The 23,645-nt window shown below is 47.7% G+C and overlaps 1 protein-coding gene across 1 annotated transcript in view; it reads right to left on the reverse strand.

Annotated features, from left to right (window-relative positions):
* Cdhr3 (cadherin related family member 3) overlaps window positions 1–23,645 on the reverse strand; it is an 86,286-nt gene that overhangs the window by 45,318 nt on the left and 17,323 nt on the right. The window contains exons 5-7 of the mRNA XM_037210492.1: window positions 11,195–11,289; window positions 10,356–10,460; window positions 2,304–2,452 (exon numbers count right to left, since the gene is read on the reverse strand). Of these exons, the coding sequence (XP_037066387.1) occupies window positions 2,304–2,452; window positions 10,356–10,460; window positions 11,195–11,289 (349 nt within the window). The remainder of the gene's footprint in view (window positions 1–2,303; window positions 2,453–10,355; window positions 10,461–11,194; window positions 11,290–23,645) is intronic.

Consider the following 23,645-nt stretch of genomic DNA (forward strand, 5'->3'; position numbering starts at 1 on the left):
ATAAAGGCACATTGGACATGAGAACACAGGAAAAGGCTGTTCTAGAATGATGACTGGCTTACCCTGGGGGTAGCCTATACAGACATGCCTTTCTGTATTTGGCACCTGACCTAACCCTGCTCTAAAGGCTCTCTCCTCTGTCCTGATCACTTGACTCTTTCTCCCCTCTACTCCCCTCCTCTCCTTTCTTCTCTTCCTTCCCCCAGTCTCATGCTTAGCTTGATTTGCTTTCATTTTTATTACTTGGAACCAGTCTTAATTTAAATACCCAAAAAAGGGTGTGTGGAGGGGAACAGAGCTCAGAGGCAGAGTATTGGTCTAGAGGACAGTGCCCTGGATTCAATTCCCAGCACCACTGTGTATTTATTTGTGTGTGTGTGTGTGTGTGTGTGTGTGTGTGTGTGTGTGTGTGTGTGTACTTGTTAAAAGTTCATTTTTGCAACACCAGAGTGAAGAGAACTTTCAACTAAGATCATCTATCTCTACACTCTTAGCTGTGTGAGGATGTCAATGTCAAAAGCCTTCAGAAGTTTCCAGAGATAGAAGCCAGGTGCTGGCCTTACATGCCCATCATTTCCCCAGGCCCAGACTAGGTATACTCAAAAGTTTATGAGGCCAATGACACATGGTCTGGGATTGTCCAATACTGGTTTCCACAAAAGCATTATGTAAGGTGAAGTTCAATGGACTGATGTGGCTTGGATTCATGGAGTGACTAAGAGGACAGGCTCTAGAATCATCTGGCTTGGACATCAAAGTCCCCCTATGAGCTAGAGATCTTGGGAAGTCACTGGAGCTGTCTAGGTATCTCTCTAGCCCTTGGCTTTCCTTTCACTGGGTTGTGCAAGTCCCTGGGAAGGAAGGCATGTGGTTGCTCAGCATAATGCCTGGTAAGTGTAAAGTCCCCAATAAGGTGGCTGTTGCAGAGGACAGGAAGTTCACTCTGCACTAGGCTGCTCATACAGGAACACAACTGCCGGCAATCTACAAGCTGATCTAGAGAGACATTGTTCCATGTACAACCACTAGCCACATGTAGCTGTTTAACCCCTGATGGGGCCAGTCTGAATTGAGATATGCTATAAGTATAAAATAATGTAAAATATCTCAATTACTTTTCAATATCAATTATGCTGTAATTATAATATTTTGGACTTTAAGAGTAATTTCAATTTTTAATGCAGCTACTGAAGATAGTGAATTTACACACCTGCCTTCATTCTACTTCAGTGTTCATATCATTCTTCTGAATCCTTAGAAATGTGTGGATAGGGCAGGCAGCTTGAGCATCTTTACAGGCACCTTCCAGAGAGTAATGGGGCTCAGGGCTACCCCACAACATGGCACCCTAACATCTGAGATAACCACAGAAGCAGAAGGGCCTCTCCACTCTTGTTCTGTCCTCCCTTGAATTTTCCCAGAGATGGTAAGCATCATCATCTAGAAGGACAGATACCTGGACATCAGGGCTTGCACAGTTTACTCTAGTTTTAGACACTTTGTCCTCCAATCATAATTATCCCTTTACTTTCTTAAGAAACTTGATATAAAAAATGCAATTTTCCAGACAAGTCTGGTGGTTAATGTCTATAGCTCCAGTACTCAAGAGGCTGAAACAGGAAGATTGCCATGAGTTGGTACATAGCAAGTTATAGGCCAGCCAGAGCTACATACCAAGACCTTGCCAAAAAGAAAAAAAAAAGGAAGGAAGGAAGGAAGGAAGGAAGGAAGAAAGGAAGAAAGAAAGAAAGAAAGAAAGAAAGAAAGAAAGAAAGAAAGAAAGAAAGGAAGGAAGGAAGGAAGGAAGGAAGGAAGGAAGGAAGGAAGGAAGGGAAGAAAGAAAGAGAAAATCACTGTGCAGCACTCAAGCAGCTCTCCGAGTTCAAGGCCAGCCTGGTCCACAGAATGAGTTCCAGGAATGCCAGGGTAACAGAGAAGAAACCCTATCTCAAAAAACAAAACAAAACAAAAAACCTATAAAATATAATTTCCCTCATGTCCTTGAGTTTTCGTTTCCACATAGATGGAGATATGTGAGTTCTATTTATATTTAACCTTAATGGCCATTAAAAAGAAATTCACCTCCTCCATGAAGGTGACGAGTGACTCCCTGCTCACGATCAGCCCTGTGCAGGCTCCACAGTCTCGGCTAGTGTCTGTTGCCTTTAATACATCTTTTCCCTGGCAACTAAGGCTGAGCCTGGACAGAAAGGCAGGCCAAGTGCCAGAGAGGAAGAAAGCCTTCCAAAACCACTCAAGCAGGTGCATTAGAAGATGTGGGATAGGGTGCTGCGACGACTCACACTGGTCTATCACAAAGTAGCTGCTGATGGTCGTGATGCTGTAGAGGAGATGGCCAGGAAGGCCCTCGTCATCAGGATCCTCCGCAGTGATGTTCGCCACAATAGTTCCTGGACGCAGCTCCTCTGGGATGGAGTAGTCTCTCCTTGGACTAGAATAAAAATACAGCAGACGTGGCTAATTTGCAGGGGAGGGGAGGGGAGGGTGTGGACTGGGCGGTAGGTATTTTGGTGTGTACTAAATATAGCACTGCATTGCTTGAGCTGCATCAACATGCAGAGAACGCAGCCGCTGAAAGGAGGGTGACTCGTGTCTGTGCCTTGTGGATGCAGAGGTGTGCCAGGCTGTTCTGCAGTGATTTACATGCGCACAACCACTGCCTACCTGCCCGCCTGGTGCCTTTTCCTATCACTAACGCCCTCTTGCATAAAGATACTTCATCTACTCAGTCAGCTTCTCTCCTCCCAGTTTTTGTCTGGATCCTTTTAAAGACCCCATCTGGACGTGCCGTTCAGAACTGCAGGTTTCCTCACCGTGCATGACTCCACACCACGGAATCTGCCAGAAGCCTAATATTGTCTATTCTAGTATCTCTGGTCTTTGTTTATTTTTTTTTCTTCTTTTGCCTGAGGATACAACATTTTCACATGGAACTTGGGCATCTTTCCAGGTGGCATTCATCCTGAGATCAGCTCTCTCAACTGAGACACCCCTGGCAGTCAGAAAAGTCATGGTACTGTTCTCAAGGGGCACTGTGTGCAACAGAACTCCAAGTGCCCAGCTTACCTACCTTTCTCGGACCTGCGTGCTTTTGTAAAAGGGCCGTAGTGAGATCATTCCAGAGTGGCAGAACCACTTTCAATTTCCCTTTTTCCCAAGGTGCCATTTCCCCGTGCGGTCCCTCCTCGAAGGGAAGCAGGCTTCATCTCTGCCCTAAATGCTGCCTTCACGTTGGGGGCTCAGACTCTGCTGCCTCACTACTGCTGTCCCACAGGGCAGGCCAGAGGAAACAGACTCAAGAGAAGCAGAGACCATCTATAGCCAGGCCTTCACCCTAGCCTGCCCCATGGGCCCTGCCCCAAATTCTGAGCCTAATATCATCCATGGGGAAGGGGGTTCTCCCACCATGTACCCATAGTTGGGAAGGAGCAAGCTTGTTTTGTCCAAGAAGTCACTCCAGTGCATGGGCCTCCCTGCCTGGTGTCCCAGGAGCAAGCCCTGTGCCCTCTTTCTCACTTGCCATATCCCTTCTCAGGGTGTGTGACATCAGTGGGCTGAGCCAGAGGAGCCAGGGGTAGCAGGGACCAGAGCCAGAGCCAGATAAAAGAGGCAGCCTTGTCTTCTACAACCAACGGAACCCTGTTTCTAATACGGGACGGTTTTTCTTCCATCCACTAGGTTGGGTCTAGTAACTTCCTAGCCAGGATTACAAAGATGCCTGGTGGTTTGAAGGACAAAATGTCCCCATAGTTTCTGGCATTTAAGTATTTACTCCCTAGTCGGTGCTTTGGGGAAGGCTTAAGAGATGTGGCACTGCTGGAGAAAGTCTGTCACTGGGGGCAGGCTTTGAGGTCTCAAAAGACTCGCCCTTCCCAGTGTGATCTCTGCTTCCCCTTTGGGGTTAGAGATGTAAGAGCTTGCTGTTGCCCCAACTGTTGTGCCTGCCTGATGTCCTGTTTCCCTGCAGTGATGGTGATGGACTCTCATCCTCTGGAACTGTTAGCCTCAAATACACCCTCTTTGTGTAAGTAGGCTTGGTTGTGATGCTTTATCACAGCAACAGAAAAGTGCAATAAAGATGCCCTGCTGCCTGCCTGGCCTCATTTCTGCAATACTCGAAGCACCAGCAATGCCAGCATCACCATGAAGCTCTGGAAATGCAGATCCCAGAGCACTGATGGGAGACTTGAGTGTCTACTGAGACAGACAGGGATGTGCACACTCTCTCCAGTGTCAGATGGATTAGCCCAGGATGCCTAGGACAGAAAGAAGACATGATAGGAGGAACGTGCCCTGCCTCCCATCTCTGATACCTTCTAGGCAGTGGTTCTGAACTTGGGTCAGGGAGGTGATTATATTTAGACACATCTTTTGGTTGTCACAACTTGGGGAGGGAACTGCTCTTTCCATGTTGAGGGAGATGCTGCTAAACACACTCCTTCACATGGGACAGCCCTGTCACAAAGAGAAATATCTGGTTCAAGTCGGGATGTGAGCTTAAACCCTGCTCTGAAGCCTCTATAGGCCACACTGGCTATGCCGGGGCACCATGAAAGAAACAGTCTTTTCTTGGTTGCCCTGATAGTAAGTGTGGCCGAAAATTAAGTTTAAGTATGTGATCTAAGATTCATGTCTGTAAAAAAGATTATCCAACAAAAGGTCTAATTTCAGGTCTATCAAAACAGAGAGGGGCTGGAGAGATGGCTCACAGGTTAAGAGCACTGGCTGCTCTTCCAGAGGTCCTGAGTTCAATTCCCAGCAACCCACATGGTGGCTCACAACCATCTGTAATGAGATCTGGTGCCCTCTTCTGGCCTGCAGGCATACATGCAGACAGAATACTGCTGTGGGATGTCTTTCTGTATGCTGTGAATATGTATTGCTCTGATTGGTCGATAAATAAAGCTGTATTAGCCTATGGCAAGGCAGCTTAGAGGCAGGCAGGAAATTCAAGCACATGGACAGGAAGAAGAAAGGCAGAGGGGAGATGCCATCCTACCATCCAGGGAGCAGCATGTAATGGCACACAGGCAAAGCCACAGAATAGAAATAGAAATGGGCTGAGTTTAGTTATAAGAGCTAGCTAGCAAGAAGCCATCATGACCCATAGGTCATATAGTTTGTAAATAATATTAAGCCTCTGAGTGATTATTTTACAAGCAGCTGTGGGACACAAGTGGGAAAGATTTGTCTTGACTACAGTGCCAGGCAGGACCAGAGAAACCTTCCAACTACAGAACACCATATACATAATAAATAAGTAAATCTTAAAAAAAAAAAAAAACAGAGAGGATAAATATGACTGTCATTCACATTCCCCACCAAGCTCTGCACTACCCCTGGCTGCCAGAGTGCAGGACCACAGTGGGTGGGGCTGGTGATCACATTCCCTGTGAATGAGGACTCAGGAAGGCACTCCCAGGTACCCCTTACAAGAGGAGTCAGGCAGAGGGAGGAAGAGCTTCTCGCTGATGTCTAAGATAAAGTGCTCTGCAGCCACCACTGTGCACAGGTGAATATGTCGGTGGTTTTCAACCTTCATAAGCCACAGCCTCCCCCCACACACAGCCAAACCACAAAGTAGTCAGACAGACATCTGTCTCCACCCAGGGACGAAATGAGGAGACAGTCTCACCACAGAAACAGCACTTGCTGTGGCGGCCTTGGCTAGGCACCAAGACACAGAGCTGTTTCCATGGCCTCCTTGGCTGCCTCACACTCAGGACTTGGTATACCTGGGTCAAGTTGAAGATTAAATCTCATACGGTTAGTGCTAGAAGTTTCAGAGAAGAGAAATTAAGAAACTCAAGGGATTAGGCATGCTCTCAGTTCAGCATCTAGTACGACTCCCAGTTTATCCTTTCAACCCATGGCTGTTGAGGATGGGGCTGCTTGTAATTGAACAGTGTGAGCTAAATGAGGCAGTGTCCTCCCCATCCCCGTTCCAGAGTACAGGCTCCTGCAGACACACCTTGACACCATCCGTGAACACTGAAGCATAGCCAACGAAGAGCCTAAGAGGTCCATCTCTAAAATCACAAGTGAGAAGCACAGAGTCTGAAGGGGCCTCTGGGTGGCCATTCCCCTCTCTGATAAACTGCTTACTAGTGCATTTTAGAAGACATGGATCCAAGCAGATTAGTGCCAGAGGAGTTATTTTTCTCTTCACTATCCTGTCAATGTGCTTCTCATTTGTGCTTGTAGGGAATATTTCTGGCCGTATGAGTACCAAACCCACAGCTATAACCTTCCTAGATCTTTTGATCCACGAGCTGGGTGCTAGCCTCAGCCTGAATCTGAACTTGCATATCACAACCGTTTCTCAACCTACTAGTGTTTGTTTCTAGGCCATCCCATCTGCAGAAATGCTGCAGGCGCTCTGGAACCCAGCACCAGTCACTGAAGGAAACATCCCAAGAAAGGTTATTTGTTGCTGTAGTTGCTACACCACATCTGGAGCTAGGGTAGGTGACCAGACACCACATCTGGAGCTAGGGTAGGTGACCAGACACCACAGCTGGAGCTAGGGTAGGTGACCAGACACCACAGCTGGAGCTAGGGTAGGTGACCAGACACCACAGCTGGAACTAGTGTAGGTGACCAACACCACAGCTGGAGCTAGTGTAGGTGACCAGACACCACATCTGGAGCTAGGGTAGGTGACCAACACCAAAGCTGGAACTAGTGTAGGTGACCAACACTACATCTGGAGCTAGGGTAGGTGACCAGATACCACATCTGGAGCTAGTGTAGGTGACCAACACCATAGCTGGAGCTAGGGTAGGTGACCAACACTACATCTGGAGCTAGGGTAGGTGACCAGATACCACATCTGGAGCTAGTGTAGGTGACCAACACCATAGCTGGAGCTAGGGTAGGTGACCAACACTACATCTGGAGCTAGGGTAGGTGACCAGATACCACATCTGGAGCTAGTGTAGGTGACCAACACCACAGCTGGAGCTAGAGTGGGTGATCAGAAGGCTCTCTTCTGTGCCGTGTTTGCAAAGTGGCAGGAGGCTAGCCTGGGAACAGACTGGGCTTAGAACCAATCAGTCTTACAACATGTTTGGTTCTGTGTGCTTTCAAGTTCTTATGTGTGCTAGGTCATACGCCTCTGGAAGCCAGAGAACATCCTTGGATGTTGCTCCTTTTGTTTTCTTCTTTGAGACAGGGCTTTTCACCAAAGAGGCTTGGCTAGCCCATGAGCCCAAATTCGCCGGTCTCTGTCCCCCCAGCACTGGCACTGTAAGTGTGCAAGCACACCCAAACTTTTTGTATAGGTTCTGGGGATTGAACACAGTGAGCACTTTACCTAATGAACCTACTCTCCAGCCCTCTTAAAATATTTCTACAAGCACTCTACCTTGCTCTCATGCTTATGGCTGTTTCAAGTATTTTCATCTAATATGTACACATATATATCATATTTAAAAATATATAATATATAAAGTATATATAAATACATAAAAATACATAAATATAATTATATAATAAAATATATAACATAATATATATGTTGTATGTAATAAAGTAAACATATATTCACATATATGTATAAATATATATGTGTAAATATTGGGTTTTTTGAGACAGGGTTTCTCTATGTAGCTCTGGCTGTCCTTGAACTCACTCTATAGGGCAGGCTGGCCTCTAACTCATAGAGATCCTCTGCCTCCTAAGTGCTGGAATTAAAGGCATGTGCCACCACTGCCTGGGTATTTTTAGTATTTTTAAAGATTTATTTTATTATATATTGTTAGTGAATAAACAATGCATATGTCTCTCTGTGTGTATATGAACATGTGGGTGCAGGTACCTGAGAAGACGAGAAGAGACTATTGGATCCCCTGAGGTGCTATGGAATGTCTTTCTGTATGCTGTGAATTTGTGTTGCTCTGATTGGTTGATAAATAAAGCTGCACTAGCCTATGGCAAGACTGCTTAGAGGCAGGCAGGAAACACAAGCAGATATATGAGAGAAGAAAGGAGAGGAGAGAGAGACACCAGCTGCCACCACCGAAGGAGCAGCAAGATGCCAGTAGACCGGTAATGCCATGTCCTCCTGGCAACTTATTAGTAGAAATGGGTTAAGTTATAAGAGCTAGCTAGCAAGAAGCCTGCCATAGGCCATGCAATTCGTAAACAATATTAAGCCTCTGAGTGGTTATTTTACAAGCGGCTGTGGGACTGCCAGGCTGGGTGGGACTGTGGGGCCAGTGGGACCACAGAAAACTTCCAGCTACACTGGGTCTGAAGTTATAGATACTGAAAAACTAAACTCTAGTCTCCCTGAAAGCAATGAGTACTCTCACCTGCTGTGCTGTTGAGGGCCGTGAGTATACAGCAGGTGATAACTGGTGTTCATATGTCAACCCATCAAATGAATGACTCTTTGATGGGAAGTCCCACCTGGCAAGGCCATGAGGTTACTGGCTATAAATGACCAGTTGCTCCTTGTCTGTGTTTCTCTCATGTGCCATTTCTTCTCTTTGCTAAGAACTGCACTGTTTCCTTAAGAACAGCTATGATATCTCCCCATTCACTGTGCATTTCCATGTAATGTGTATATGTAATATCATGATTACATCTCAATCTTATTAGCACACATAATTATGGATAGTCAAGAAGATGATTTTTTATTTAACTGTACAATTTTTATGAATAGAAGCCTACTAAAATATGCTTCATAACTAGGTGTATTGTTCCATGTGGACTGTAGACACTCAGAGGTCTTGTTCTCCATTCTTAGTCACTGACAAGGCAAAGTTGGTCAGACAAAGTGTCGTTGTGGAACTTTCACGGAACAGAATTGCAGGTGCCTGCCCTTGTTGGATGAAAACCCTTCAGAAGAATTACAGTGAACCAGAAGTGATAGCGCAGGTGTCTGGCCTTGGTAGATCTCAGTCCTTCAAGAGATCAATAGCACCTATGTTGCCCCAAGCTTCCATACTCTGATTCAAAAAACAATTAACACTTTGTATTTATTTCTACACCAGTTTTTAATGCAAGATTTTAGGCTCAGTAGACTATGGATAGGTCCTGAGATTTAGGTGACTAACTGAAAAAGGCTGTTAGCTGACCAACCATGTCTGGATATTATTAATCACATAAAATAGTACACATATTCTTTACCTCTTTCTTAGATCTCTCATTGGTTCAGTTTCTCCCCTTGTAACCCTTGTGGCTATCCCGTTAAGAGATAGCTAGAACTTTTACAACTCACAGGTGTGGTCAGTCACCAGTTAAGCTGACTAAGTCTTTCCCAAGTGTGACTCTTATCAAAATACTTGTCCCTGAGAGTTTACTTTGTTGTTTTTAACTCACAAATTGTTAACGAATGGCAATGTGTGTATACACACACACATGTATATATATGCGCTTGGGAATTTGTAATGAGTTGTAGAATAAAGATGTAGAGGAGAATAAAAATGGAAGAAACAAAGAACACAACAATAAAGAGCACATAGAATGAAGAGCATTGGCCCATGTGTGTGAAGATATTATAGAAATTTTTCACTTTTCCCTCGCTCCTGGGAAGCATATCTCAGAGGACTCTGGGTAGGGGCTGAGGGCAGGTACCTCAGCCCTACACTGTGCCATCTTTCCAGTCCTGGTTTTGCTATTAATGGACAAATAATAACTGTACCCTGGCTTTGGGTTTGGTAGAGTAGCTTGTGCTATATTTGTTCACAGCCATTAATGCTGCTGACCTCCGAGCACAAGATGGTGCTGTTTCCCTGTGGCTGGGGCCTGTGCCCACTCAGGGCAGCAGAGAGCCAGGCAGCTCTGAAGGTCATCCGCTGCCTCTAAAATCCCATCTTATCTTCCTGAATCTCCATGTGCAGCGGGCCTGGGATGGGGCCAGGTCCACACTCTTTCCCTCATCTCTGCTGTATGAGGAGCAACAGACACAGCCAGGTGTTGTTTTGGGTCTCCCAAGCCAAGCAGAAACTCCGGCATGCCAGCGGCCGTACAGTCCAGTATGGGCTTCAGGTTGATTACTGACATGGGGCACGTTATTAAAGAAGTGCCTGCCTTGTGTCCATCTTCTGTGTTTGTACAGTGACTCCCGAGGAGCACCGTGCTCAGCCCTTGCCCCTCTTTCTACCACACCCACAGTCCCATGGCGCATGTGAATGCGGGGGTCAGGAGGTGTGGTGAGCAAAGGGGGAACATGAGGTTGAGAGGCAGAAAGGACTCTGAAGATTTCCATTTCTCATCTCTCATCTAGGCCAGAGCAAAGCACATCGCTCTGGTGTGTCACAAAATGTGTCCCAGACAGCTGTGGCAGCAGACTCTTTGAGCCCTGCCCCGCATGGCCTCAGACCTACCTGATAAAGCGTGGGATCTCATCGTTGATGTTCACAATGGTCACCTGGAGCGCTGCGGAGGCTTCGAGATTCCTGCTGTCTCTCACTCCCACAAGGAGATGGAAGCTGTCAGGGAAACATTCCAAGTGCAAGAAAGAGTTTGCTCACACAGTCACAGAGGAAGAGAGCACAATGGAAGGAGTGATTGGGGTGGACGGCCCCCTCTCCAGCCCCACGCTTCTTATGCAGCTTCAAATGCCAGGGGTGACCACCTCCCCTCTCTGGCTATGCGGCTCACTCCCTCAGTTTTTAAGTCTGGAGTTTTTCTTCATGGCTACTACCTCCCTGGACAGATGTCCACTCCAGCCAGCCAACTCATATTCTCTGCCTTACAATGTCCCTGCAATGGACCTATTCCACTCTCCAGGAAAGGAGGCTCACATCTCACATTTTATTCATCCATTCGAAGGCCAGAGCCTCCCATATACAAGGTAAGCAAGCACCCCACTGAGCTACACCTCATCCTCGGTGACTGCTCTAGGTCTCTTGACTAGTCTCCAGCCAGGAGCCTCACCTGGCTTTCCGCAGGCCTATGGCTTCCATCTCAAAGCCTGAGCTGTCTTGTCATACTGCTGCCTTTGGGTGCCATGTTCCTACCCTCGCCACGAGGTACCCCCAGCTCTGGGCATGCCCTCCCCACACCATGGCACCATCATTTCACCTGTGTCCTGCCAGGGTTTTTGGCCTGCTAAAGCTGAACTCCTAGTCACACTCCAGACTGCTCAGGGACCCGCCCTGTGTTTGTATCTGGCTATTCCCTTATTTTCCTCATACTTCGGGAAGGTCATTGGCAAGGTTACCTCTTGTGTCCTGCTTCAAAGTCCAGTTCTGTGGTGGAGAAGAGGGTGCCATTAGCAGACATTCTGAAGTTCTTTGAGGGGGAAATGAGGAAATGCTGTAAAACAAGAGAAAGTGAGGATCATGGCAGCACACCCTCGCATGCGTTTGCTCACATCCTGTCTGGCACTCTCGGTCTGTACAACGTGGTGAATGATTCAGGAAGATGTCTGGATAAGCAGTCCTGAGACGTCATGGTTGCTGAGGAGAAAGTTTTTTAGATGCAGCTGGTCTGAACCCCTGGCTCTGATGAACACTCCCTACAGAGCTGCTCCAACTAATGAACGCCGACCAAAGGGCCCGTCCGGGCAAGTGCTGCTGTTGCCAGGGCTCATGTCCCTCTCCAAGTCCCTGTCATCTTACTCCTGCTTACCCTGGCTCTGACACCATACCTTGACTTTAATCAACACTACCCCATGTTAGATATTAGGACCGTGTCAGCATGAATGAGCTCTTACGTTTATCCTTGAAAGAGTTGACAATTAGCAAGTTGTTCCCGAGCATCATTCATTGAAATGAGAGAAGGAAAGGGAAGAGGCAATTGTAACCTGAGGATGTGGGAGACAGCAGGACTAAAGAGTTGGGGATGCACTGTCCTTAAATCTTATTCTGGGAACAGGGCCACTGATAAAAGCAGGCTTTCCATATTTTTAGGTCGTCAAGGGTCTTTGTTATCCTTGATTCCAGTGCCCAATGCCACTCTCTTGATGGTTGTCTGCCCCACTCGTGAAATCTGATAGAAACACACAGGCTCATGCACAGAACCCACTAAGGCCCAGCCCACAGGAAGACCATGTGCTCCTCATCAAGATGGCTTCCTTGCCTGGAGTATGGAGTCAGGGAAGCAGGAGAAGGGCTGGGCATGTGTTCTTCTCCTTCCCTTGCCAGCCACTTAGAGACCACACCAATGGCTCCACACTTGGCCATCGGGAGGACTGAAAGAGAATGCGGCTGTTAAATATGATGGGCATGAGAACACAATTTATAGCCCTTTATTGCAAAGGGCTCTGAGGTTAAAAGGTTTCATTATTTCTTGCTAAGATGAGAAGTGATCTATCCCTGAGGCCTTAGATGGGTGAGTCAGATAACCAGTGTGCAGTGGGGAGTTGTTCCAGCTTTGACCTGGAAGTACTATCCCCATTGAGGCGTTGGTAACTGTCATGCCTACAAGGTGGGGCTGAGACAGGAGCCCTTAAGACCTGAGATCTGGCTGTGCCGACTCTCTTGGTTCCTGGATCCTGGATGCTCGAGGTAGACTGAGCAGAGTTCTTCAGAGAACACTGCTGGACTGCGACACATTTTTCCCAGACCCTGTAACCTATCCCTTTACTTGTAAGTTACACCACAAAATAAACCTTCCTTTTAACTACGTGGAGTTGCCTTAATACTACAACCAATACCAGTGAGGGTTTGAAAACAGAACTATAGCCTCCGAAGTCTAGAATCAAAGACACAACAGCCAAGGTCTCCAACCACAGATGTGTGGGGGTGATCATTTTGGAGTTCCTAGGACCAGAGAAGAATGGTCAGAAAATAGATTCAAGGTCTCCTCTGGGGCCAAGATGGAGTCTTCAAACCATGTTTGAAAAGTACCTACTTTCTGCTTATGTAATAATCTCTCTCTAGTTGCAATGATCATACTTTCACACAAAAATTGGGAAAGATATAAAAATATTTAAAAGTCACTAACTGAATTCACGTGTGAAATCTCATCATTTGGATGGGTTACTTCCTGGTCTTTTTGCGCAAACACACACTTTCCAAAATCTCAAGATGATGTGCTAATGGAATGGCAACACTGTGTTCTTTCAATCTTGAGCATTTCCTCAAAGCCTTGTATCTCCTATCAACCCTGTTTAGCTTCTGAGATCAAGTGTGGTCAGGATAGGATGCCTGCAGACTCCCACCATTACACTGACTCACCAGCCTAGGTAGCTGTTGGGCAATGCCAGGGGGCTCTTTTCTGTGAGCTTCTCTCAGGACTACACCCCCTGTCCATTATAGACGAACCTTTGCAAGCCCCCACCATCTCTCCAGCTCTTTGCCTGAGCAGCAATAGGTTGGGTCATAAGCTGCCCACATGCAGAGCAATCCTGTGTCTTTGAGCTGAGTCTTCCCTGCAGGAAATCTTCATGTCTCAGCGATCAGAGGCCCATGCTGGGTGTGATGGAAGAACCGGCATATTTACCTCATACCCCAGACTCAGAGTCTTCCTGCATGTGTTTTGTAAAACTCCGGGAGACAAACCTATTTATTTGGTTCTAAGCAGTGAGAATCTTGGGATATAGACATGGCAAATAGGCTCTGCCTCTAAAAGCTTAAGATCAACTGAGGGAACAGAGTGTTGCAGGTGAGGGACTCCACGAGGAATCAATATGGGCAATAACAGGAACCAAAAACGGTTAGTCACAAACTGGAATAGTAAATTATGTTTGTGATTCTGGAGAAAGTCCTCCTGGATTTGACTCCTGGTCTCGTCGTTTCCAGCTCTGTTAGTTTGTGTAGGATAGCACGGAGCCTGCCCCATGGAGGAACCCACAGCATGCTGGTCTTAGTCACTGTTCTGTTGCTGTGAAGAGACACCGTGACCGTGGCAAGTCATACAGAAGAAAGCCTTCACTGGGGTGGCTTATAGTGTCAGAGGCTTCGTCTATTATCATGGCGGAGAGCATGGCAGAGGGCAGGCAGGCATGGCTTTGGAGCAGTAGCTGAGAGCTACATCCCGCAGAGAAGGGGCAGGGGCTGGACCTAGTGTGAGCTTTTGAAACCCCAAAGCCTACCCCCAGTAGCACACTTCCTCCAGCAATGCCACACGCACCCCAACAAGGCCATGCCTCCTCCAACAGGGCCAATTCCAACCACCCCTAAACCTCTAATCCTTCCAAACACTTCCCTTTCCTAGTGACTAAACGTTCACATATCTGAGCCTATGGGCGCCATTCTTGTTCAGACCCCCACAGTGTCAAGACAATGCTTCGAACCTGCTGGACCCACCTTGGATGGTAGCTTCTACTGTTCAGCTAAAATGTAAGATCGTGTCCTGAGGGTGGAGCTCAGGGGTAGAGCTCTTGCTTCATGTGCACAAGGCCCTGAGTTCAATCCCCAGCTCTGCAGCTCCTGAAGGAAAAGGTGTTCTTTTGGTTTCCATGCTCCAGTGTGTAACAGAAGCTGCCCCACACAGGCATTCAGTGAGTCTTTGTTAAATATTCGATGGTGTGGTTTTCTTCTTGCCAGTTTCTCACTGACGAGAGACCCACATTCTCTCCTCTGAAAAATCCTATGACAAGGAAACAATGGTGTTCTGTGCCTGCAATCCCAGCACCCGTGAGGCACAGCTGGGAACATCACCACACATTCCAGGGCAACCTGCAGTACTAAGTGAGACCCTGTCTCAAAAGCCAACCACGGCAGCCTCAAAATTCTTAAAACAACAACGTATCGTGCCAACCGCTTTGTATGTCTGTTTAAATGTAGTAATGCTGTATTTGGTAATGCAGTCTTGAGTTCAGTCTCAATAACTGCTACAGGAAAGAAAAAAGTCAGACAGCAACAGATAGAATTGGTCTGGGGAACAAAAACTAGGGGCATGAGAATCTCCTTAATTTCTATGATGCTGATCTTGATGATCTTTACATATATGTGTTTACGTACGTATAATTCGTGCTAAGCTAATTCTCTTTTCCTTCTGTCTCCTCACTTTGTTCATGGGCACCCAGTTTTGTGCTCAGAAAGGGATAATATCTTCAGACTAGAAACATTGTGTCATGTGGTCCCTTGCCAGAGACTCAGTAAGGCTTTCTGTAAACCTGGCATTCATGCCTCCTTTTTAAGGCTTGTTTAATCAAAGCTCTCCCTTGATATTCATTCTTGGAAAACAGAAACTGAATAGAATGAAAAGCAACTGCAGCCCCTGTCTGCCCCAGTCCTGGCTGAGAAAAGTCCTGAGTAATCAGATCAATTCAGCTAACAAATGCTCCTTAGACAAGCTCTCTGCCTTCCGCTGGGAATATCCCTTCCCACCTCCCACAGCTCTGTTTGCCAGTTCCTGGTGGCTCCTGATTGCCCTTGGTCACAAAAGCTTCCTTTTGAAAGACACAAGGCCCATCCTTCCTGCCCCATTCACTCTGAAGAGTGTTTCTGGTATAGCCAGAGGGAAGGTGAAGTGGCCCAGTTTCCAGAAATGTCAGCTCCCTGGGGGGCAGCAACCTCCTTGTTACAGTGTGGCAGCAGCTGGCAATATCCCAGCCATCTCTGGCTGTCAGGCCTTCCTACGAAAGGCAACATGAATTCAGCCTTGTCTGCTGGAGATCAGGGCACCAATGCCACCATGAGCTAGTTTCCAGAGGGAAGCAAGAACCCTCGTTCTCCCAAGTCCAGAGTATCAATGACACTTCAAGCCTGCACTCAGGACCCCATAGCCTCACCCAGAGAAGCAGCACACAGACCAGGATCTTCCAATCAGGCTGGGTGGGTTAAAATTCAATACCATGTGTCAGTTAGATTCCTCCATTTAAGATGGATATTTTGAAACAAACAAAACCCCCTACCAATTCCTCTTTCTCTTTTCCCTGGTGCTACTCCCATCCCAGCTCTGGGGGTCGTAGGTTGGGGAGAGAAGAAGGAAGGAAGCCTTGGCTGAAGAAAAAAGGCCAATGAAAAGCTGCCCACTGCAGCCCACTCTGGCTTCCGCCCATGGGGAAGAGCGAAGTGTGTATGTCACTGAAATGGTTTTTGTCATTGGACAAAAAATGCCATTGGACATTTGTCAAATGGACATTGACAAATCTGTGCATTGGGAGTTCTGTAGCGATTGTTTATTTGTTTTTAGAGACAGCATTTCACATACCACAGGCTGACCTCCAACCCACTATATAACAGGTTTCATGGCATCCTAAGGAATGAACCCAGGGCTTTGTGCATTTTAGGCACATCCGCAGTGCCCAGAGCTGATTGTATAATGTTCACCTCACCGATAAAGCTGCAGCTTCAATCCCTGTCCCTTCTGTGGTAGGAACGCAGTAAGGAGTCTGAGGTCCTGTTTACGTGATCGAGGCTCTGACAGTCTTAAGGGCAACAATCTCCATCCACCCGAGGATCTGCCCAGAAGCAGGCACAGCCAACAACTGCTGTGGTTATAGGGCTGGAATCCACCAACCCGAGGCTTTTTCTTCTGTGAGCCTCATACAGAGACCTGGAGTAGAATGCCTTTTGCTGTGACTTCAAGCAGTGACTTCAAAAATATGCAGGACAGGTTGCAGGGGGGCATGTAGTGGAAAAGCTTTCAGGAAGGAAAGGGTAAGGCATCATAGCAGAGCTTCTGGAACAGGGAAGAAAGACCCGGACACCCAGTACCAAGCAAAGCCTTAGTTCCTTTTCTCATTCAGAAGCAAATGGCTGCTAAGAGACCATAAAGCTCTACCCAGAAACTAGATGGTGGACATGCCTATGCTGTGTGACAAAACTTTCCCTGGGGAGGTGAGCATATCTGCTTACCTGTAGGAAACCTACATCAGACCAAAGCATGGACACCACCAAGTCCAACGTGGTGAATAAGGGAGTTGTCCTGGGGTTACTTACAGGAATGTGAGTGAGAGGTTACTCATAGCAGCAGAAATGACTCAAAGCCCACCCCAGCAGAGGTGACAGCTCGCAATGCTGGGAACCTGGAGCACACGGCACAGACTGCGGGCAGCTCAACAGGTCGAGAGCATCCTTTCCAGGTGCCTCCGTGGGTCTAATCCTCTTCCAGGCAGCTGGGCTGGTCTCTAGTCTTTGCAGATCAGTTTGTCTGGGTCTTCTTGGTAGCTTGGCTCATCCAGAATCTTCTCTGCAGCTCAGCTTCCTTCCATCTGAGAGGGGCTCTCAGTTTCTATGGCTTACTCTGGCAGGGAGGGACCTAAAGAATCTGGTCAGTTTCAGGGGCTTCCTGACCCTTTTGAGTCGTTTACCTCCCTGCATAAGGAGCTTCTAGCAGGATGGAATATTTCAATTGCTGAGGAGACTATTACAGAGCTGCCTGTAATCCCAGCATTCAGAAGGTTGAAGCAGGACAACTAAGGATTCAGGAGACCAACCTGGGCTGTATAACAAGACCCTGTCTATAAAGGGCTGTGGCTGTGGCTTAGTGATAGAACACTTGCCTGACATGTATGAAGACCTCAGTTCAATGACTAAGGCGGGGATGGTAAAGGCAGGAAACTTTGGGGGCCAGCAAGATGGCTCAGCACTGAGCAGGTAATGGTACTTGTCACACACTGACAAAGAAGTCTGGAGATCTGGGCTTGATCCCCATGGTGGGAGGAAAGAACCAGTTCCACAAAGTTGTTCTCTGACTTTCACAGGCATACTCCTCGCCCACTAATAGTTAGTAAATACAGACATGCATACATAAGCTATCTATTCATGACCTTTATTAGTCTATTCAGCTTAGAGGATTCCTGGAGAGAAGGAATGGCTAGGCTGCTCTCACAGCCACGAGCAAGAAGATGTAAGTGAGGATGTTCTGTTGCTCTACTATCAGTGAGGTTATTGCTCTTTTAATTTAATCCTTTGTCTGCCCTGGTGAGGACAAAGCACACTTCATTTCATGCAAAAGGCCTTCCTTAATGGAAGGGTCTGAGAAAACCCTTTAATGGAGGGGCTGTACACTAGATCACTTTGCCTCCAGCTGCAAAATCTATTAGTATCCCCAGTCTCCAAGGAGGCTCTGCTGCAGCCAAGAGGCCATTGGCAAGGAGCAGGATGGAGGAAGGGTGGGTCTCTCACCAAGCCTTCTTCTGCAGGTGGAAAAAACTGAGTGGCTACCAGAAGAAAGCTCACAGAGAGAACGGCTTTGGATCCCAGTCACCTGCATCCTCATCAGAATACAGAAGGAATCCCTGGGGACATAACTTCATCAAGATATAAGCCTGAGCTCCCACACCAGTCACCAGCCATGTGCATGTCACCACTGGGCACCTGAAATGTGGCTAGCCTAATGGTGGTGGGCCCAGGAGTAAAGCGGATACCATGTTCTAAGATCATATGAAAAGTGAACATAAAATATCTCACTTGTCATTTGGTGATATGTTATACATATTGAACTGAGCTATATTATAACTACTCTAACTGAGGAAGAGAGAGCAGAGGTCTGTAGAGAGGAATTGACATGAGATCATACTTCAGAGGAGCTGTATTAAGAAAGACAGCTTTCAACCAGTGTGTGTGTGGGGAGGGGGCATGATTGGGCCTGAGAGTGGGAGATTCAAGGACAGAGCACATCATACGGTAAGCATCATGGCAGGGCCTTGAAGGAGAGGAAGTTCCAAAGAGCAGTTTCCTTAGGAGAGACAACTGCCATGTTTAGCGTAACAGAAATCCATACAACGAAGTGGCCTTTCTGACTCCTGGGTTTTGGGGAATGGTGGGAAGTTACACACTTGTGGCTTAGCCTACAGTCCAGGAGGCAGATGCTAGTTCAGACTTGGTCCTGGACACCAGAGCGGACGGAGGGGCTGGACTTCGTCACTGCGGGTTCCTGTCAGGTCTTGGTTCTAAGGGACAGACTGAAGGGGTGTGAGAGATGCAGCAGCGAGAGGGTCTGTGATCCAACAATGATTAATGCCGCCTGATTTCTTGTACTTTTAATGTGGTCACTGAAACACTGAAAACAACATCTGCAGCATTTACTCCTGGTTGCACAGGATAGTGCCATAATGAACAAGGGTGGCTAAAACAACATACAGCTTCATGCCTATCGAGTTTCTTTTAAAAGGATCCAGTGAAGCTGCAGAGGGGGTGGCTTCTGAGTGCACCCCAATTTACTTGCTCTGTGATGTGCTTTCACTTCCCAAAGGGACACTAGCTCACCAGAGCATGTGGCTCTTGCAGGCCTTACCTTCTCCCCCATTCCCTCTGCCTTGCTAAAAACCACTGGATTACATTCCTAAAGCTGGCCACCAAGATCTATTCCCTTATTCGGCTGCTTCCTCCTCCTGAGGCTGACCACCAAGGTCCAGCAATCAAAAGTCCCCTTTGGCTCACCTAATTAACGTGCCCAATTAAAATTAAACACCTCATCCTATCATGGGTTTCCCCCTTTACCTTTATAAACCTCCATTTGCCTACGTGCCACATTTGTCTCCTCTCTATCCAGAGGCAGTCCTTTTTCCCTTTGGGACAAATATCTCTTCCCCTTTCCCTCGTCCCCCTCCCCTTTTTCTTGTCCCCCTCCCCTTTCCCTCGTCCCCCTCCCCTTTCCCTCGTCCCCCTCCCCTTTCCCTTGTCCCCTCCCCTTTTTCTTGTCCCCCTCCCCTTTCCCTCGTCCCCCTCCCCTTTCCCTTGTCCCCTCCCCTTTTTCTTGTCCCCCTCCCCTTTCCCTCGTCCCCCTCCCCTTTCCTCCTCCCCTCCCCTTTCCCTCGTCCCCCTCCCCTTTCCCTCCTCCCCCTCCCCTTTCCCTCGTCCCCCTCCCCTTTCCCTCGTCCCCCTCCCCGTTCCCTCGTCCCCCTCCCCGTTCCCTCGTCCCCCTCCCCGTTCCCTCGTCCCCCTCCCCGTTCCCTCGTCCCCCTCCCCTTTCCCTTGTTCCCTCCCCTTTCCCTCCTCCTCCTCCCCTTTCCCTCCTCCCCCTCCCCTTTCCCTCCTCCCCTCCCCTTTCCCTCGTCCCCTCTTTCTTTTCCATCACATCCCAGCCCATCCTAACACAGACCTCCCCTTCTCCTCTTAAAATCACACCTGCAAGGTCATTTGCCGCTGTTTTCTGCCTGAGTCAGAAAGCAGCCACTTTTTTCTTTCCCACTTAATGAAGTTCTCTGTGAGAACCGGTGCTTGGGTGTCATCTGCACCTCATCTGGGGTCTGAGAGGGACCCCACTGTTCGGGGTCCCTTTCACCCCTTAAACTGGATAAGGACTGGAATGTGTGTCAGTTTCCAGGGCCAGGGCTCAGTGTGTGCTCTACATCTGTCTCGAATCTCCCTTCATTTTGGGAGGGAGGCACATCTATGGAAGCCACCAGCTAAGGTAACAGGCACAGACGAAGCCCAGGTGGCTCTCAGTATGTTTCAGGGCTTACACGAGTCTGTTCTCGCTCCGCTCAGTGGTTCTGAGCACAATACTAAAAACAACCTGAAGTTTGCATGCTAATTCAGCATGTGCCTGCTGTGTACAAGAGTCTACATTCTTCATGCAGCAGCCGCATCTGTTCCCAGCATATGCCAAACATGAGAAACAAGTGTCCAAGCCTTTCTGACCAAACTAGTCACTGTGCAGACGCCGCACTACGGCTAGATCCCCACAACCCCAAACTGTTGGGAACATGAGCAGTCAGGACACCTGTGTTTAAAGTTCCCTATGGTTGCAATTCCAGGCCAAAGGTGAGCAGCATGAACTTGACAATGGAGAGCTAGCCATATCCTTTCTGCATAGCAAACCGTGCCTCTCAGTACCCCCAGTGCCCACATCAGGCATCTGAATATGAAGGCCATGGAGAATGTGGTATTGCCCAGATCATTATTATTTTTGTCCAGTTTTTGATCCTCTGGACAGTATAAGCTGTTCAGTCCCACACACAAGTGAAACACGTCATTAATGCTTTCTATGGCAAGCCAGAGGCACCTCTATCCAGACAGACCCACGGCCTGTGCATGCCCAGGCTTACGGTTCCCCAAACCACTTTAACATAGCTGTATATTTTAAAGGGAGCTACCTTGTCTTACTGTTTCCCTCGGGCAGCCTCCCTTCCAGGTGACAACTGTACCTGAAATGGATTTCTGAAGGGATGGAGCCATATGCCAGCTGTATAACTTGCAAATGTATTAAATTGGAAATATAAAATAGAAATTTAACTAGGTACAGTGGAGCATACCTGTAATCCCAGCACTAGAGAGGCTGAGAAGCTGAGGCAGGGGAGTTGAAAATTTGAGGCCAGCCTGGGCTATCAGACCCTATCTGAAAATATGAAAACACTAAAAATACAAAAATAGCCAGGTGTGGTGGCACACACCTTTAATCCTAGCACGTGGAAGACAGAGCTAGACAGACTTCTGTGAGTCTGAGTTACAGGATAACCAGGACTATGTAGAGAAACCCTGTCTCAAAAAACCAGATTATTTACACACACACACACACACACACACACACACACACACACACACACACAATGTTGTTTTCAAAGCTAAAATGTCTTCACCTGGAGCCTGTGGTGGTTTGAATGAGAAATGTCCCCCATAGTCTTGGGAATCGGAACTATTAGTGTTGATGCTTGGGTGGGCTTAGGTGGTGTACGTCACTGGGGTGAGCTTTGAGAGCAAAGAGCCTCACATTTCCAGTTTGCTCCTTGCTTGGCGCTTTACAGTTGAAGATGTGTGCCGCCAGGGTTACAGCTGGCTGCCGTGACTCCCAGCCTTGATGAACCCTTATTATCCCTCTGGAACCATAAGCCAAAACAAACGCTTTCTTCCTTAAGTTTCCTTGATCATAGTGTTTTATCACAGCAACAGAAAAGTAACTAATACAGACCACAGTACAATTCTTACAAACTTTGCTGTCATTATCATACTGAGTGATAATCATTTGATGTGTGCACCCATCACGCTCAGAACACAACACCCAAACATAGCACCTGACAATTAAGAAAAATGAAGAAACAAGAAGGTCCCTCTAACCTTGTCTCTACTTCCTTTCTTAAGGCAGTACATCATAAGACCCTCATCCCAGGGGCCTCTTTCTCTATACATTGAGGCTTAGAGGAACCCGAATAGACAAACCTCACTTAGGTGCCCCTGTTTTTGTTTTCTGTCTCATTATATAGTTTTACACAGTGTCAATTTTTTTCATGGAACCTGAGCATACAAACACATAGTCTGGGGCTGGAAAGAAGGCTCAGCAGGCAAGATCACTTAGTATATAAACATGAGGATCTGAGTTCAGATTCTGGCACGCATTTTAAAAATAGCAGGTGAGATTGAACGTGTCTGTAATGCTAACACTGTGGGGCCCAGACACGGGGTATCAGTGGGGTTTGCTGGCCCCTGTCTAGCTCCAGGTGGAGGGGGAGACCCTGATGGAAAGGATAGACCAGTGAGAGAACAGACACTCGGGGCTTCCTCTGCCTCCTCCAGCTATTGCACACGGGCACGCACACACACACACTTGCACACTCACACATGCATACACACTCCTCCACTCACACATACATAGTACTTCATTTTCGACAGGGCTCTGAAGCTTCATTTCTGAAGGTTTCTGTGTCCTACAAAACTTTGGTTAAGCAATATGCTATGTATTCCTCCTTTTTTGTTTTTGTTTTTGGTTTTTGGTTTGTTTGTTTGTTTTGAGACAGAGTTTCTTTGTGTAACAGCCCTGGCTGTCCTAGAACTCACTCTGTAGACCAGGCCGGCCTCAAACTCAGAGATTCACCTGCCTCTGCCTCCTGTGTACTGGGGTTGAAGGTGTGTTCCTCCATCATCTCTGTGTTAGGGTTGAAGGTGTGCTCCTCCACCATCTCTGTGTGTTCCTCCACCATCTCTGTGTACTACGGTTGAAGGTGTGTTCCTCCACCATCTCTGTGTACTGGGGTTGAAGGTGTGCTCCTCCACCATCTCTGTGTACTGGGGTTGAAGGTGTGTTCCTCCACCATCTCTGTGTTAGGGTTGAAGGTGTGTTCCTCCACCATCTCCTGTGTACTGGGGTTGAAGGTGTGTTCCTCCACCATCTCTGTGTACTGGGATTGAAGGTGTGCTCCTCCACCATCTCTGTGTACTGGGGTTGAAGGTGTGTTCCTCCACCATCTCTGTGTACTGGGATTGAAGGTGTGTACTCCACCATCTCTGTGTTAGGGTTGAAGGTGTGTTCCTCCACCATCTCTGTGTACTGGGATTGAAGGTGTGTACTCCACCATCTCCTGTGTACTGGGGTTGAAGGTGTGTTCCTCCACCATCTCTGTGTACAGGGTTGAAGGTGTGCTCCTCCACCATCTCTGTGTACTGGGGTTGAAGGTGTGTACTCCACCATCTCTGTGTACTGGGATTGAAGGTGTGTTCCTCCACCATCTCCTGTGTACTGGGGTTGAAGGTGTGCTCCTCCACCATCTCTGTGTACAGGGTTGAAGGTGTGCTCCTCCACCATCTCTGTGTACTGGGGTTGAAGGTGTGTACTCCACCATCTCTGTGTACAGGGTTGAAGGTGTGCTCCTCCACCATCTCTGTGTACTGGGGTTGAAGGTGTGTACTCCACCATCTCTGTGTACTGGGGTTGAAGGTGTGCTCCTCCACCATCTTTGTGTACAGGGTTGAAGGTGTGCTCCTCCACCATCTCTGTGTACTGGGGTTGAAGGTGTGTTCCTCCACCATCTCTGTGTACTGGGGTTGAAGGTGTGTACTCCACCATCTCTGTGTACTGGGGTTGAAGGTGTGCTCCTCCACCATCTTTGTGTACAGGGT

The sequence above is a fragment of the Peromyscus leucopus genome, chromosome 14 (genome assembly GCF_004664715.2).
Source record: "Peromyscus leucopus breed LL Stock chromosome 14, UCI_PerLeu_2.1, whole genome shotgun sequence".
Classification (NCBI taxonomy): Eukaryota; Metazoa; Chordata; class Mammalia; order Rodentia; family Cricetidae; genus Peromyscus; species Peromyscus leucopus.